The sequence below is a fragment of the Glycine max genome, chromosome 11 (genome assembly GCF_000004515.6).
Source record: "Glycine max cultivar Williams 82 chromosome 11, Glycine_max_v4.0, whole genome shotgun sequence".
NCBI classification, from domain to species: Eukaryota; Viridiplantae; Streptophyta; class Magnoliopsida; order Fabales; family Fabaceae; genus Glycine; species Glycine max.
The window spans coordinates 14,862,940-14,876,712 of NC_038247.2; the positions used below are offsets into that span (position 1 = coordinate 14,862,940).

The 13,773-nt window shown below is 35.5% G+C and overlaps 1 protein-coding gene and 1 pseudogene across 4 annotated transcripts; both read right to left on the minus strand.

Annotated features, from left to right (window-relative positions):
• Positions 1–970: 970 nt before the first annotated feature.
• On the minus strand, positions 971–5,239 carry LOC102670467 (GDP-fucose transporter 1-like; annotated as a pseudogene).
• A 2,087-nt stretch (positions 5,240–7,326) lies between these two features.
• Positions 7,327–12,874, minus strand: LOC100812360 (BEL1-like homeodomain protein 1). 4 transcript variants are annotated; one of them, XM_006590996.4, is made up of 6 exons: positions 12,545–12,874; positions 12,106–12,190; positions 10,978–12,005; positions 9,468–9,841; positions 9,071–9,131; positions 7,327–8,632 (listed from the first exon to the last, which is right to left on the minus strand). In XM_006590996.4, the coding sequence occupies exons 3-6, from the start codon at positions 11,950–11,952 to the stop codon at positions 7,748–7,750; spliced, it is 2,295 nt and encodes a 764-aa protein (XP_006591059.1). In that variant the 5' UTR covers positions 11,953–12,005; positions 12,106–12,190; positions 12,545–12,874; the 3' UTR covers positions 7,327–7,747. The 4 variants fall into 4 exon arrangements, with proteins under 4 accessions (XP_006591059.1, XP_006591060.1, XP_014628598.1 ...); XM_006590997.4 differs by having other exon boundaries at positions 10,978–12,008; XM_014773112.2 differs by lacking the exon at positions 12,545–12,874 and adding an exon at positions 12,326–12,516 and having other exon boundaries at positions 10,978–12,008.
• Positions 12,875–13,773: the final 899 nt, after the last annotated feature.

Genomic DNA, 13,773 nt, shown 5'->3' on the forward strand with positions numbered 1-13,773 from the left:
AACCGACTAAAGAATAACAAAATAACGAACTAACTAATAATGGACTAGTCAAAATCCTAATTGACTAATTAAAGACTAATAAAACTTAATAGACTAACAAACTGGTGCAACAATAATGAATCAATAAAATAACATAAAAATATGTCCTAACAGTTACCCTTATGGCCAAAATTGTCGAAGCAGCTTTGAAACGATGTAGTGTTCCATCCTCCATATTCAAGGCAATCATTCCTTGACATCCTTTTATGTTTGCAAACTTCTGCCCAAACACACACTAAGTAATCAATATATTGTAGATAGCACATTGACAAGATGCCATATGGTTACATTGTTTATCTTATGAATGGTCTTAGGCTGCAAAAACAAGGAAAAAAAGGCTTATAAGTAGAGCCTATAAACTACAACTAGGCAATACTTCCCACCATTTGACAAAGGAGAAGAACGTCATTCTCTTGGTAAACGAATACAAGCTGCCAGCCTGATCTCACAAGGCCCTGTAACTAACCTTCATGGCCAAACATATGACCTAGCTTATTGCGTAGCTCAGGGTAGCTGGTGAATTTAGTAAGTTTCAAGGATCTTCCTAAGGACCTTGACTTGTAAACCTATAAAAAAACCATATAAAAAATCAAAAAATGAATGAATAAGGCAAACATGAATGTATCCAATATACTATGCAGGGGAGAAACAATAGCAGTAGTCGCGGGGTTTCCATTTCAAAGATCATAGCAACAACAGTATGTCAAGATTAAATTTATTCTCAAAGTAAAAGGCTAACAACCTACACCAATTTTGAATAAACCTTTTCCATAGTTTAAGCTTTGACCACCGAATGCACGTTGATATATTTTTCCATCCTCTGTTTGCAAAAATGGTAATCCATAATTCTTTAGCTCAATGACTTCTTTCGGTGCTTCCCTACACATATATTAGATGGCATCCTGGTCTCTTGTAGACCATAAAGCTTGAATTAATTAAGAAACAAGAGAAAAAAACTAGCACAAGCACTCCCTAGCCCAGTCACATACTACTGGTAAAGAATCCCACCAACAATGGTAAAAAGCAAACAAACCAACCCAATGGGGTTGAAAAACTTGTTCACCACACCGGATCTAACCGCAGTGAGAACCTCGACGTTGAGCACGATGACAAAAATGACCCTTTTGGCCATGAACCTGAAGAAACTAATGAGCAAGCCAAAGAAGCAAGATAGGGAGGCAGTAGAGTAGAAAAGGCCGCCTGATCTAAACGCGGTGAGAACCTTGACGTTCTCATCTGTGAGGAAGGAGAAAAAAGAAGCCATCATAAGAGAGAACCCCATGTGTTGAGGTCGAGGCTTATGACCATGTGCTTGACGTGGACCATCTCGGTGGTGATGGTGATGAGGTAGGTGAAGTTCCAGGAGTAGGCAGTGATGGTGAAGGCGAGGTCGATTGTGATGTAGCCGAAGGCGTCAACGAGGATGACAAGGAGGGAGAGGGAGGTGAGGTTGTAAAGGCAGGGTTGGCTGTGAAAGGTGGTGTCGGCGAGGGCAACAAGAAGAGTGGTGAGGGATCAGAAGACGATGAAGGTGTCGACGTTGGCGTGGCAGAGGAGATTGGTGTTGGTGAAGATGGCGAGGTAGAAGATGAGTGAGGCAAGGAAAAACTTTTTTTCGGTGGGGAGGGTGAAGGGAGGTTGTGGTGAAGAAACCCTAATTTCTAAGATGAGACAGTGGAAGGATAGATAAAAATTAAAAACACACTCACTTCTAAGACGGTTTTTTCAAAACCGTGTAAGAATGGTAGTTTTTAAGATGTTTTTTTTAAACCGTTTTCATTAAAAAAACTTAATATTTACAAAATTGTCACCACCTTATATACTAAGATGGTTCTTGAAGAATCGTTGTCATTTTGCCGTTGTAAAAAATGTTTTTTCTAGTAGTGTCAGCATGCACAGGGACAAACATACATCCCCATAATTGGGTTCCTTGACCCCAATTATGGTATTAAGAGCCATAAATCAATAATAAACTCCTTTCGTCAGCTCTTTTCTATGTCGCTTAGAGGCCTCTCACGTTCATATTTGTCGATCCAAACACAAATTTCTATATACCAAATTGAAAGCAATTTAGTATATATTTCAAAAACAAGGTTAATATTAACATTCAGGGTTAAATATCCATGTGAAGTTTAAAGGAGCTAAGGGGTGTTTCAGGGTCTACATCACAGAGACGTCATTTTGAAATTTCGATCACGCCAATGTGATTGAGATTCAATGAAGGTTACGAAAAAAAAAACATTAATTTTATGAAAAGGTAACTTTTACAACTCTCATTTTCAAGGATTTTTTTTTAAAGGAAGCGTAAAAACATCCTATTATGACACCTAAATCGCAAGAGATACTAAAACAAACTCAAACTAACTAGGAGGAGACAAAGGAGTCATGGTTACCTCAAAGAAACCACGAAAGAATAGTTGAGAGCTTGTTTCTCCACCGAATCCTTGAGGTGGATTCTGAGGATTCTGCTCTGATTAAAGTGTTCCTCCTCGTGTGGTGGTCCAGCAGCAAGCAACGGTGGTTCGGGGTGGCCACCGATGGTCGTGGGTGGTGGAGAAGAAAGTTATAGGGTTTTTGGGTAGAAGTTTAGAGAGAGAGAGAGAGCTAAAACGCACATTTTTACATTGTTAGACGTATTTATAATCTGTAGATCTCGCTTAACGATCTCGTCTTGCTAAGTGAAATTTCACTTTTGGCATTGAGAGCGACCTCTTGCGTTGAGCGAGTTACCTCCTCAAGTTGGAATTGTGCTTAGCACGCTGGTCTTGTTAAGAGAATTTGCCTCTTGGGTTGGGAATTATGCTTAGCGTGCTCGTCTAGCTAAGCGAATTTCCCCCTCGGGTTGGGAATTGTGCTTAGTGTGCTTGTCTCGCTAAGCGAGCTGTCCAAATATATCATTTGGAATTTCCCAACGGTCAAAACATGCAGAAATGAGTCATCAAACCTACAACTCAAGTTTGAAGGTGATCCAACGGTTAATGGGTTTGGGATCACGGTTTTGCCCAAACAAGTTTGGGTAAAACTTGAAACCTCACAATTCCAACATAGGTCTATCAAACTCCACATAACCTAATATTCACACCAAGAAATCACACATAGCTAATTCACACAACACCTCAACTCATCCAAATCAATCAAATAACGCAAGAAATGCATTAAACATCGATTTTCAGTTATCAAAATTTCAGGGTGTTACACTACCTAGGTTAGTAGCAACCACCCTGGTCGCTGGTTTGGATGATGCATTGAACCTAGTAGAAAATACGACCGTCGAGGCTGAACAAGATACAAATATAAAAAATGAAAGAGTCTTGAATTAAGAAACGTCTGACTTGAGGGTAACTATCCACTACCATCTTCTTTTTGTTGCCATGAAGCTTCTTGCGTTGGGATTTTGAATGAACCATTGTGAAACCATCTAGAGATAAGCCTCCTTCATTAACATCAACACATAAGGAAACATCATCAACTATATATCCCCACCTACTTGTTATGATCCCAAAATATTGATGCACAATGGGATTATCCTTCAACTCTGGAGTTTCTGCTCCAAATCTATCAACTAAAGGCAAGTCTAGATGCAAAGACTCATCATAAGATTGAGTACCTCCCTATTCTTAAGTTACTGGCACCGTATAGATGAAATATTTAAGTCTATGCCCCCCTCCAAGAGGTGAACCAATATCATGTGTATATGGTACAATCTCTACCTCAACATTAGAGAAAGCCTAATGCAAGTCAGCACGAGGAGAACAAGATTGAATGCCCCTTTACGCTATAAAAACCTCAACTGAAGATTTACAATTATCATCAAGATTTGATATATGTGCATCATCACCCTGATTATACTTCAAGGATCCCCCTAAATCATTCTTTTGTGCAAAGCTTAGACCCGGTGGGATTACTCCATCATCTTGAATAATTGGCTCTTTTTGTTTCTCCACAAAGACCTTTTTGCCTCCCTAAACTTTCTTCTAGGGTTTTAACTTTCTACATTTATTATGTGTGTGACCAATATTGTTGCAATTTTGACAAAAATTCAACAACCTTTCATAGAGTATGTCTAGAAAAAAATAATCTTTGGCACTTGACTAGGATTTCTCTCGAATGATTAACAAGATCAATATCAACAAGGATGCATGCAAAGTTCCCGAAAGTATTGTATTTGGTAGCATCATTGAGAGTCAAAGGAGTGCCCACCCCATGGCAATAGAAAATATAATTGTGGGACGACAATATTCCAAGGCAACCCAAAATTCTAATCCAACATTGTGTGTTCGTTTGCTTCACCTTATTTGGATTAAAGTCCTATGCCCATGAGAATAGTTTGAGTGATCTAGGGTTTAAAGGCCAATAACCCATGGCCAAAACCCTATATATATCTTCCAAACAAACAAAGGAAAAATCAAAATAACCTTTCCCTAATGAAACCATACACCATTTACCCATGGGCTTACAAAACTTCTCAAGTTTGATGTGCAAATATTGATAATTGAGTGGAGTGTCCCCTTTGGAAAGACTCAACCTTCCATGAAGATTGTTTTTACATCCCTCCAATCATGCTTTGTATTCATCCTCTGGTATCTTAACGGATAAGGCATCGCCTTTCAAGCAAGGGATCAGAAGTTGTCTCAATGGTATGTTACATGCATTCAAGAGAACTTTCGCAAAAGATTTCTAAGGAGGTGATGAGGGTGAAGGGGGAGGAGAAGAACCGTCATCAAGAAAGGTTGAAGGCACAAAGGGTGAAACAACCATGACAGAATAGTTTGAGTGATCCAAGGTTTAAAGGCCAAGAACCCATGGCCAAAACCCTACATATATCTTCCAAACAAGCAAAGGAAAAGTCAAAATAACCTTTCCCTAATGGAACCATACGCCATTTACCCATTGGCTTACAAACCTTCTCAAGTTTGATGTGCAAATATTGATAATTGAGTAGAGTGTCCCCTTTGGAAAGACTCAACCTTCCATGAAGATTGTTTTTACATCCCTCCAATCTTGCTTTGTATTCATCCTCTGGTATCTTAACGGATAAGGCATCGCCTTTCAAGCAAGGGACCAGAAGTTGTCTCAATGGTATATCACATGCATTTGAGAGAACTTTTGCAAAAGATTTTTGAGGAGGTGATGAGGGTGAAGGAGGAGGAGAAGAACCGTCATCAAGAAAGGCCAAAGGCACAAAGGGTACAACAACCATGAGAGCATGCAAGAGTTAAGAGTCAACACGAGAAAACCCTAACCCTAGTAGAGAGAACATTGCTTCATAAATTCAAAACTTTATTATGACTTGAAGAATTGCATTTGCCATTGATTCATCTGATCAAATTGTTATACGAGAATTGCTACCCTCCTGAATATTCAAACAAATGTATGCCACTAATTGACATACAACTTAACCCATAAAAAAAACATATTTAGTTAGTGCTTTAAACTACACCAATATTTGTCTTTAAAATTATAAAATTAATTTTAAGACTAACTTGATTGAAATGTTCATATATATATATATATATATATATATATATATATATATATATATATATATATATATATATATATATATATATATATCGTATATTATTCGTTTTCCTATCGACCTAATGTTAAGTGGTAAAGGAGAAAATCTAAAAGATTAAAAAGAGGAGAGGGAAGAAGTTCTACCTCACAATGTATTTTTTTTTTAATCTGCATGCAACTCAAAACATAGCTTTTTCTAATTTTAAGGTATAAGTCAAATGATGTAAGACAAGATTTTGCATTTGATAAGTTATAGGCTTGTGTCTTCATTTAATTTGTCTCTTTAAGTGAATTAAAATAACCCTTATGTGAATATTCCTAAAATTTAAAAGTTTTCTCTATCTTGAATTGAATTGAGACATAATTCTCTTGGAATTTTGTTAAAAAGTATTTTTCCCTAAAATCTTCAAACGTAGTATACATAACTATCCCTTTCTAATCTAGCTATGGTGAGTCATAACTTGCTTTTGTAAATTAAGTAGACGTACAATTGTTTAAACTTTTAGTATCTCCATATAAGTCATTTATAATTTATTACTGTTTTAATTTGTTTGTTTATTAGTATTAGAAACATACTATAGTTATACAATATTGTTTTAAATTACATAAATTTATGACAAAAAAATTGCATAAATTTAACACTAATTGTACATTAATTTATGACAAGGAGCAGATTTTAACTTTTTTTTTCTTAAAACCTTTAATATATATTTGAAAGTCACAATGAATCTTAACTAATCCAAATTGAGTCAAGAGGATATAAAGATCTCTTAACATTTTTATTTATTTATAAGACTTGAAATTAAAATACCTTTCTTAAGGAAGTTAAACCACCAATCAACAAACATACATTAATTTTAATTTATACATTACATTAAATTGTAATTTCTCAATTGTATTATAAAATTATATATTAACAAAATAAAATAGTGATAACAAGGTTAAATTATATACATTAAATGGTATAAATGATACCGTTTTTACTTTGAAATCATGACAAATATTTAGATTTTTTATGTGTATACATATTTGATGTGTTGCATTTTATTCCATGTTTAACATATTTATTCATGTAGGTTTGCATTTATTTGTGTTAATTAGAACTAGTTGTATGTTTATTTTCTTTAATTTTCATATCACCTAGGATTTTTTAGGTTTTTCTTTTGTCCTTATAAAGGTGAATTACATAAGGAGATTGTCATTGATGCTTGAGGTTCTATGCTGCTTGGAGTAACTTTGATCTTATTCTATTTTATTCTTACATGCATAATAGTATACCGTATACGTATAAAAATATGTCATGTCGTTATATAAGAAAATCTGTTTTTGGCAATGGTGTTATCTTATTCTTAAATGAATAATATATAGTATACCGTATTTAATATCATATATTTACTTTTATTTCGTACGTAATATTTATCTTTTTTTTTTGTGTATATACATGTTCAAAATGCTTTTAAAAATTGAAGGGACAACAAATTTTATCCCAAAATTATTCTAAAGAAATATAAATTAATATAAAGGTTTACTTTTAATTTGCTTACATACGATAGTCGGTTACACATAAAAAAAATAGTACTAAGTAGCATAATAAGTCATCCAAATCCCATGCATGTGATCCAATAAATTAATCATCCAAAATTTATGTACGTCCATGTGCCTTTCATGCAACCCCACCTACGTCCATGTATTAACCGCAAATGCAGATGCACGTACAGGAAACAAAAAGTACATGCAGTGCATGAATAATTAATTTGGCAAAAGTAATTAAGGCATAACTTGAAATCCAATATATATATTACCTATCCAAACAAATCATTCAAATCTTTGTATGTACCTAGCTAGCTGTACTTTCCAATACCATATATAAAAATACACCTTCCCCAACTCAACTTGAATCCTCGAATTAAACTACTTCAGAACATGTAAATCTGAATTTCTGCAAGTTCATAATCTTAAACCAGTTTCCATCTTTATACATGGAGCAAGTTATCACACATTCTTGTCCATTTCTTTTCTTTTTCCTTTTTGTTCTCTCCTGTTGCTATTTTTCTGCTAAGTTAACACTCTGAACTGCATTGTGTTTTGTGGATATATTGCAACATAAAAAATAAAATAAAAAACAATTCCTTCATGGGGTATCTTCATTGATTAATTACCCTTGCTAGCTAGTTAATTATCAATTCTTTTAGGCCACGAAATCCCGCAACAACTGCGCAGCAAATCTCTTTCTGTTTTGAATAATGTCAATGCTCTCATAACTGGTGCCTGAGTGAGAATTAGAAGGTGGAGTAGTGTTGATGGCACCACAAAACTCATTATTCGCATTATTGGTTGTTGATCTCATTCCCAAGTGCATGTTCTGTGAGAGGAATCCATGTTGATGAGTAGTTCCTGAGAGGGAAAGGTTATTATTATTCTCAGTGCTGTGTGGAAGTCCAAGAGTGAGAGAAACACCATTTCCATGAAACCTAGGAGCCAGTGATTGCTGATCAGTGACATGATGATGATGATGATGGAACCTTCCAATGTCTTCCATATTGGGAAATGCTCCAAAACCACCACCACCACCACCATGGCTTTCAATGCCAAACTTTGTTGTGTTGTTGTTGCCTTCTCTAGTAATAATAGTATTATTATTTGTCTCTCCATGATGACGAGGCTTCATTTCCATGTCCACTGAAAGAATGCTACCTGGAGAGTTCTGCATTTCAGAAGTGCTTCTAATTGGCTTGTTTGGGCTTTGCATGTCAGCAAGATGGAAACCAGCTGATTGGAGTGAATTATGGGAATTATTAGAGATCTCTGTTGGGGAAGTGGTTTGGTTGTTGTTGTTGTTGTTGAAGCTTTCTGCTTTTGATTGGAGAATGTTGATGTGATCAAGTCTCATTGCACCAGATTCCTGTGCAGTAGCATTAGCTTCTGACCATAACTCCTTGCTTGATTCTTTTGATCTTTTTGTGGTGTTATCCTGAGAGCTATTGTTTGGTTCTTGTTTTACCTCTTCCAAGTACATTTCTTCTACCATTGGCTTCCATAGCCGAACTCGGGCATTTATAAACCAGTTAGACACCTGATTATGAACTTAATTAACAATGTCGTCTTAAACCTTCCATAGCCATTCATACCTTTCATTTTTTTTAATATTTCCAGAAAACAAAACTTAGATACAATTCCTTAATTCTTTAGGTGTCGTTTGTACTGTTATCCAATTAGAATTTCATCTCAATAATCTACCTAATATAGGTTTGTGTTAAAAGATTATATGGATTATCAAGATGAAACTTTAATTCTAATTGGAGAACAACACAAATAACACTTGAAAAAGTGTATCTAAGCCTTTTCCATTTATCTAATACATGTAACTTAATCCCACTCTCACCAATTCTTTCTCAATGAGATCAATTGGAAAATGGACTTCTAACTTGAAGTGCAAGTATAGCATAGTGTGCAATTACATATTATTGTCACCTATAAAAGTACATATATCAATATATGGAATGGATTGTACCTGGCTCCGAGTAAGTCCAGTTTGTTTTGCAAGCATAACCTTATCGGAGTCCTTAGGATAACTGCAGGCCACAATTAGAAACTCAAGTTGAGTTAAAAAAACAAAAATAATATACACACATTCTCTAATACATTCTTTCTTTTACCTAAAATTTATTAGTATTAATCCTCTTCAGTTTGGATAAACTTTTCAATAAAGAAATTAAAGAAAGAAAGTCTTTATGAATTAGTTTATGCATAACTAATTTTAATTTATAAGATGAATAAGTTTATAAGAGAAGCTTAATTTATTTTGCCTTTTTTTCCTTATAAATATATATATATATATATATATAGAGAGAGAGAGAGAGAGAGAGAGAGAGCTAGTAGTAATTAGTTGTTGGATATGAAATACTTACGGGTGCAAGAAATGTTCAAAAAGCCAAGCTCGAAGAACAGAAACAGCACGTTCAGGCAAGCCTCTTTGGGGCCTCCAAGCATTGTGTTGGATCATTCCAAGCTGTTGTAATGCACGTTGTTGTCTCAGTTGATGATCAACATACCTAAGCCTCGAACCTTCTACCTTAACTCCCAAGCAATCATCTTCACCTAAGGTTTTGCTCGTGGTCTTTATTTGTGAAGAGATTGCATCTTTGAGACACCGAAATTGCTTTGAGATTGTCTTTAACGCAAGGGCTGTGTAAGACTTTGCAGCTCCAACACCCGCTGCTTGCTCAAATGATGTTATCACAACTTGCATTTGGTGGTGATACTGTCGGTACCTTTGCTCCACCTAGCAAAAAGTTCAGAACATAACATTCAACAGTTAGAATAATAATTGCTATAGCTTATGATATGTTTGTAGATTGGATAAAAATGCATGAATACCATTTTGTGAGAGAGAGAAAATGGAGAAAGAAGTGTAAATACAAGCACTGATATGATATGATAAAAAAGAAAGAGATTAGAGAAAAAAAATAGTATCAAATAGGTGTTTCATGATTACATTGCTGTAGTTAAGTGATTGACAATGAATAAAAAATGTTGTGTGTGTGTGGTGAGGGTTCATGAGATGACGTACTCGAGATGGAAAATTGGAGCCATGTGTGTATTATCACTTTTTACGTTTTAACCCTTTTCCTAACTCAGTGAATAATTGTATAAATAGAATGAAATTTTTTTAATAAACACACTCTAAAAAAATAGATATATAATAGAAATTATGATATGATAAAAAAATAAAGAAAAATAACAAATATTAGTAATGTGTTTAAAATAAAAGATGATTTTGTATCATTACTTAAATAAAATTTTAATGTACAAAATTTTAATAAAAAAAAGTAATATGCAATTGGATGATTAACGATGAAGACAAACGAATAGTATTGTAGAAAATGTGATAAGAATTTATTATATAAATAGTGAACTCATCAATAATGGGTTCAGACTTTCAGATATAAACGGCAAACTGACCCAAATGGGCCCAAACCCAAACAAATTATTCTCTGACATTCATCGGACCAAATGTGACTTTTTTCTTACCAGTTTCCTTTCCCCTAAGATCAAATAATAATGAGAGACAATCCTGTCAATTTCACAGTCCCTCTTGCAATGTCACATTCTCAGTCCCACAATCAAAAGCTGAATCATACAAATTTTATTCAAGTACTAAATCAACGATGCCCAGGACTCATGAATAAGTGACATAACATAACACAACATAACCCACACCGCACCGCAAGGAAGAAAGCCATAACATACTCAAGTACCCTAGTACTTTCCACAAGATCAAAACCAATGCATTTGTAGAGCTAGTGCACGATAATCATAAATTCTTGGAAATCAATACCAAATCCCGAAGCATCATTAAGAGGAAAGTTAATCATTACGTGCATGTGTATATTTATAAACATACTATTATATATATACCTCATCTAGCATGGTCACAAGTTTTGACTTCTTCATCTGAAGCTCTTGTCTCTGTGCTGTGCTGAGTTCAACTCCTTGTTTGCCTCCATCATTATTATTATTATTCTCCCCTCCTCCACAGCTCGAACCATCACCAACCCAAGAAGAGGATTCAATATTCCCTTTCATCTTCTCTTTCTTATCCCCTTCCATAGATTCCTCCCCTTTGAAGATTCCCTTGCCCACATTCACAACTTCATCAAGAAGCTCCTGTGTTGCTTTCAAATACTTAGAACCCAAAGAAACACTATGCATGCTAGAAACTCCATTGTGCATACCCCTCATATCATCGCCGCCGCCGCCTCGGTTCGCCAGAGAAATAGCATGAGTCTCCCCCGAGAGAGAACTATATGGTGTTTGTTGTGAAGAAAGGCTCAATGACAAATGATTAGGCCTGTGGAAACCAATCTGCGTCGAATGACCGATGACACACCCCATGTTACTAGATGGGGTGTGTGTAGTTGATGTCATGATATTCGACGCAGACTGATCAAATATGGAACCCCATAGGTTATAGTTGTTACCACGAGATGCCGCCGCCGTGCTTGTGGTGGCGGCAGCACTACTGTGGAAACCGGAGAATTCATGTTGCCCGAGGAACGACGATCGAGCAGGGTCGGCGGCGGCGTTGGATAGGAGGAAGTTTGAAGAGGGAATGGTAACCCCAGTCAGGTGATGATGATGGTGTTCACGGTTGTTGTTGGGAGAAGGAGGTGGCGGCGCGTGGGAGAAGTTACCAAGGTTGAGCGCGTTGGTGGAAGTGGAACTAGTGTTACTAGTGTTATTGTTGGGATTGACGAGGAGCATGTTTTGCGTTGGGTGTTGTGCCGCGTCAGAGTACGGTACTACGTAGTTTGGATTCATAAGGTAAAGTGTCTGCAACCCTTCAGCGGAGGAAGGGGTTTCTGAAGTGCTGCCATGAAAGTACGTTGCCATATCCACTCAAACAAAATTCTCTTTCTCGTATAACCGTACGAGAAAAAACAAACCTGCTACAATGATAAATGATAATGATTCATAATAATATATAGTTAGTCTTTCTTTCTCAAAAGTCTATGCAAAAACACGGGTCACGGAGACAAATCAAACCTTCTTTTCTTTTCGTCTTGTTTGCGTGTCTTGATCTGAACACCTCGATTAGCCCCTTAATTTGAAGCTACATCAGTCACAGATCCTAAAAACACAACCAAAACACACTAGTTTCAGTTAATGAATCCGATCGATGAATTACCTTAAAAGGAACACCCCAAATGAAAAATGAAACAAAAAACATGAAATATGAACACCAGCAAGAAAGAGAAAAGAGAACCTTTAGCGAAGCTGGAGGGAGGGAAGGGGGTTGTTGAAGAGAGAGATAAAATACTTATACACAAGATCTTATAAGAAAGGAAGAAAAATGAATAAAATAAAGTAAAAAAAAATCAATCGATGGCATCAAAAGGGTATATCATATATGTATACTATATCTATTATCTCGGCTGCGAAATGAATAAATTAAAGCAACCGATTTTTTTTCAGTTGTCCGTACCATATTCCTTAATATTAATGATTGATAAAGGAAGAGCTACAAGGTTGGGTTTCTTCTCACACACACGGGCAAGAGAAAGAGAAGAAGAAGAAGAAGAACGGTGTGATGGTAGATAAAAGGGTGCTATCTAGCTAGACAAAGTGTCTATCATCGCGGGGCATGAGGAGCAAAAGCTAGCCACCCTTTTGCTTTCAAAGGGGATTGGGGTTGGGAACTTTGTTGGAGTTTGCTTGCTGGCTCTGCTGTGTTGTGTCTGAGTGTTCTCTCTGCATTTTCTTCCAAGTCATTTTTTTTTGGGTATATAAAATTTATGATATTTGGAAAAGACAGCTGGTGGATGAGTGATGAGTGATGTGAGATTAATATAATTGTAAAGTGTGGTCCGTTTTATATAGTTCCTAATGATAATAATAATGTCCAGAATTAATTAGTATGCCTAATTAACTTGTATTTATGAACAATAATAGACAGCTCAAGCGTAATTTTCTTGTTTCGTTGTACACTCTCACGCCTTATGTTAGCTATACCTCTCTGCATCTTATATCCTCCACAATTTCTTTTTTTCTTTTTTGGTGTTTGATATGCATAAAAATTAATTAGCAGTCTTCATGTACGTATAAAGATCCACATAAAATTAACCACTCCTTGACCTGGTATAATTTATAAACCAAACGCCCTCGACCACCACCTTCCAGCACACACTTGACCAAAAAAGAAGTTTACTAGTTCACACAGTCACGCTCTTGTTGATGAAATTCTATAAATAATATATATATATATATATATATAATTATATTATGGAAAGTGGAATATGAGATTGAAGACTTAAGAAAGCAAAGAGCAAGAGAAGGGGTTGATCTTCATCGAAATCTGATCCTTGGCTATTCGAACCTTAGGATAATTTCTGCCCTTTGGTTTCTATACTACTTTTCCTTTTCCCATTTACCCTTTTTCTAAAAATTCGAAGTTTTAATTCTCTGTTCTTTTTCCCTTTTTCTTTATTCTGTTGGAAACAAGAAATACAAGACAAAACAATATAATTTAAAACTAATTTCAGTAAAAAAATAAATGAAACTAATAGGAAAAATATAAATAAAAACCATGTTATACCCTGGCATGCATGTTAATTTTTTTCGCTTCTAACTAAGTAATAATACAAAAAAAAAAAAAAACCGTGAACAAACAAGTTATGTAACTATAGTTTATTATGCATTATACAAATTAAATAA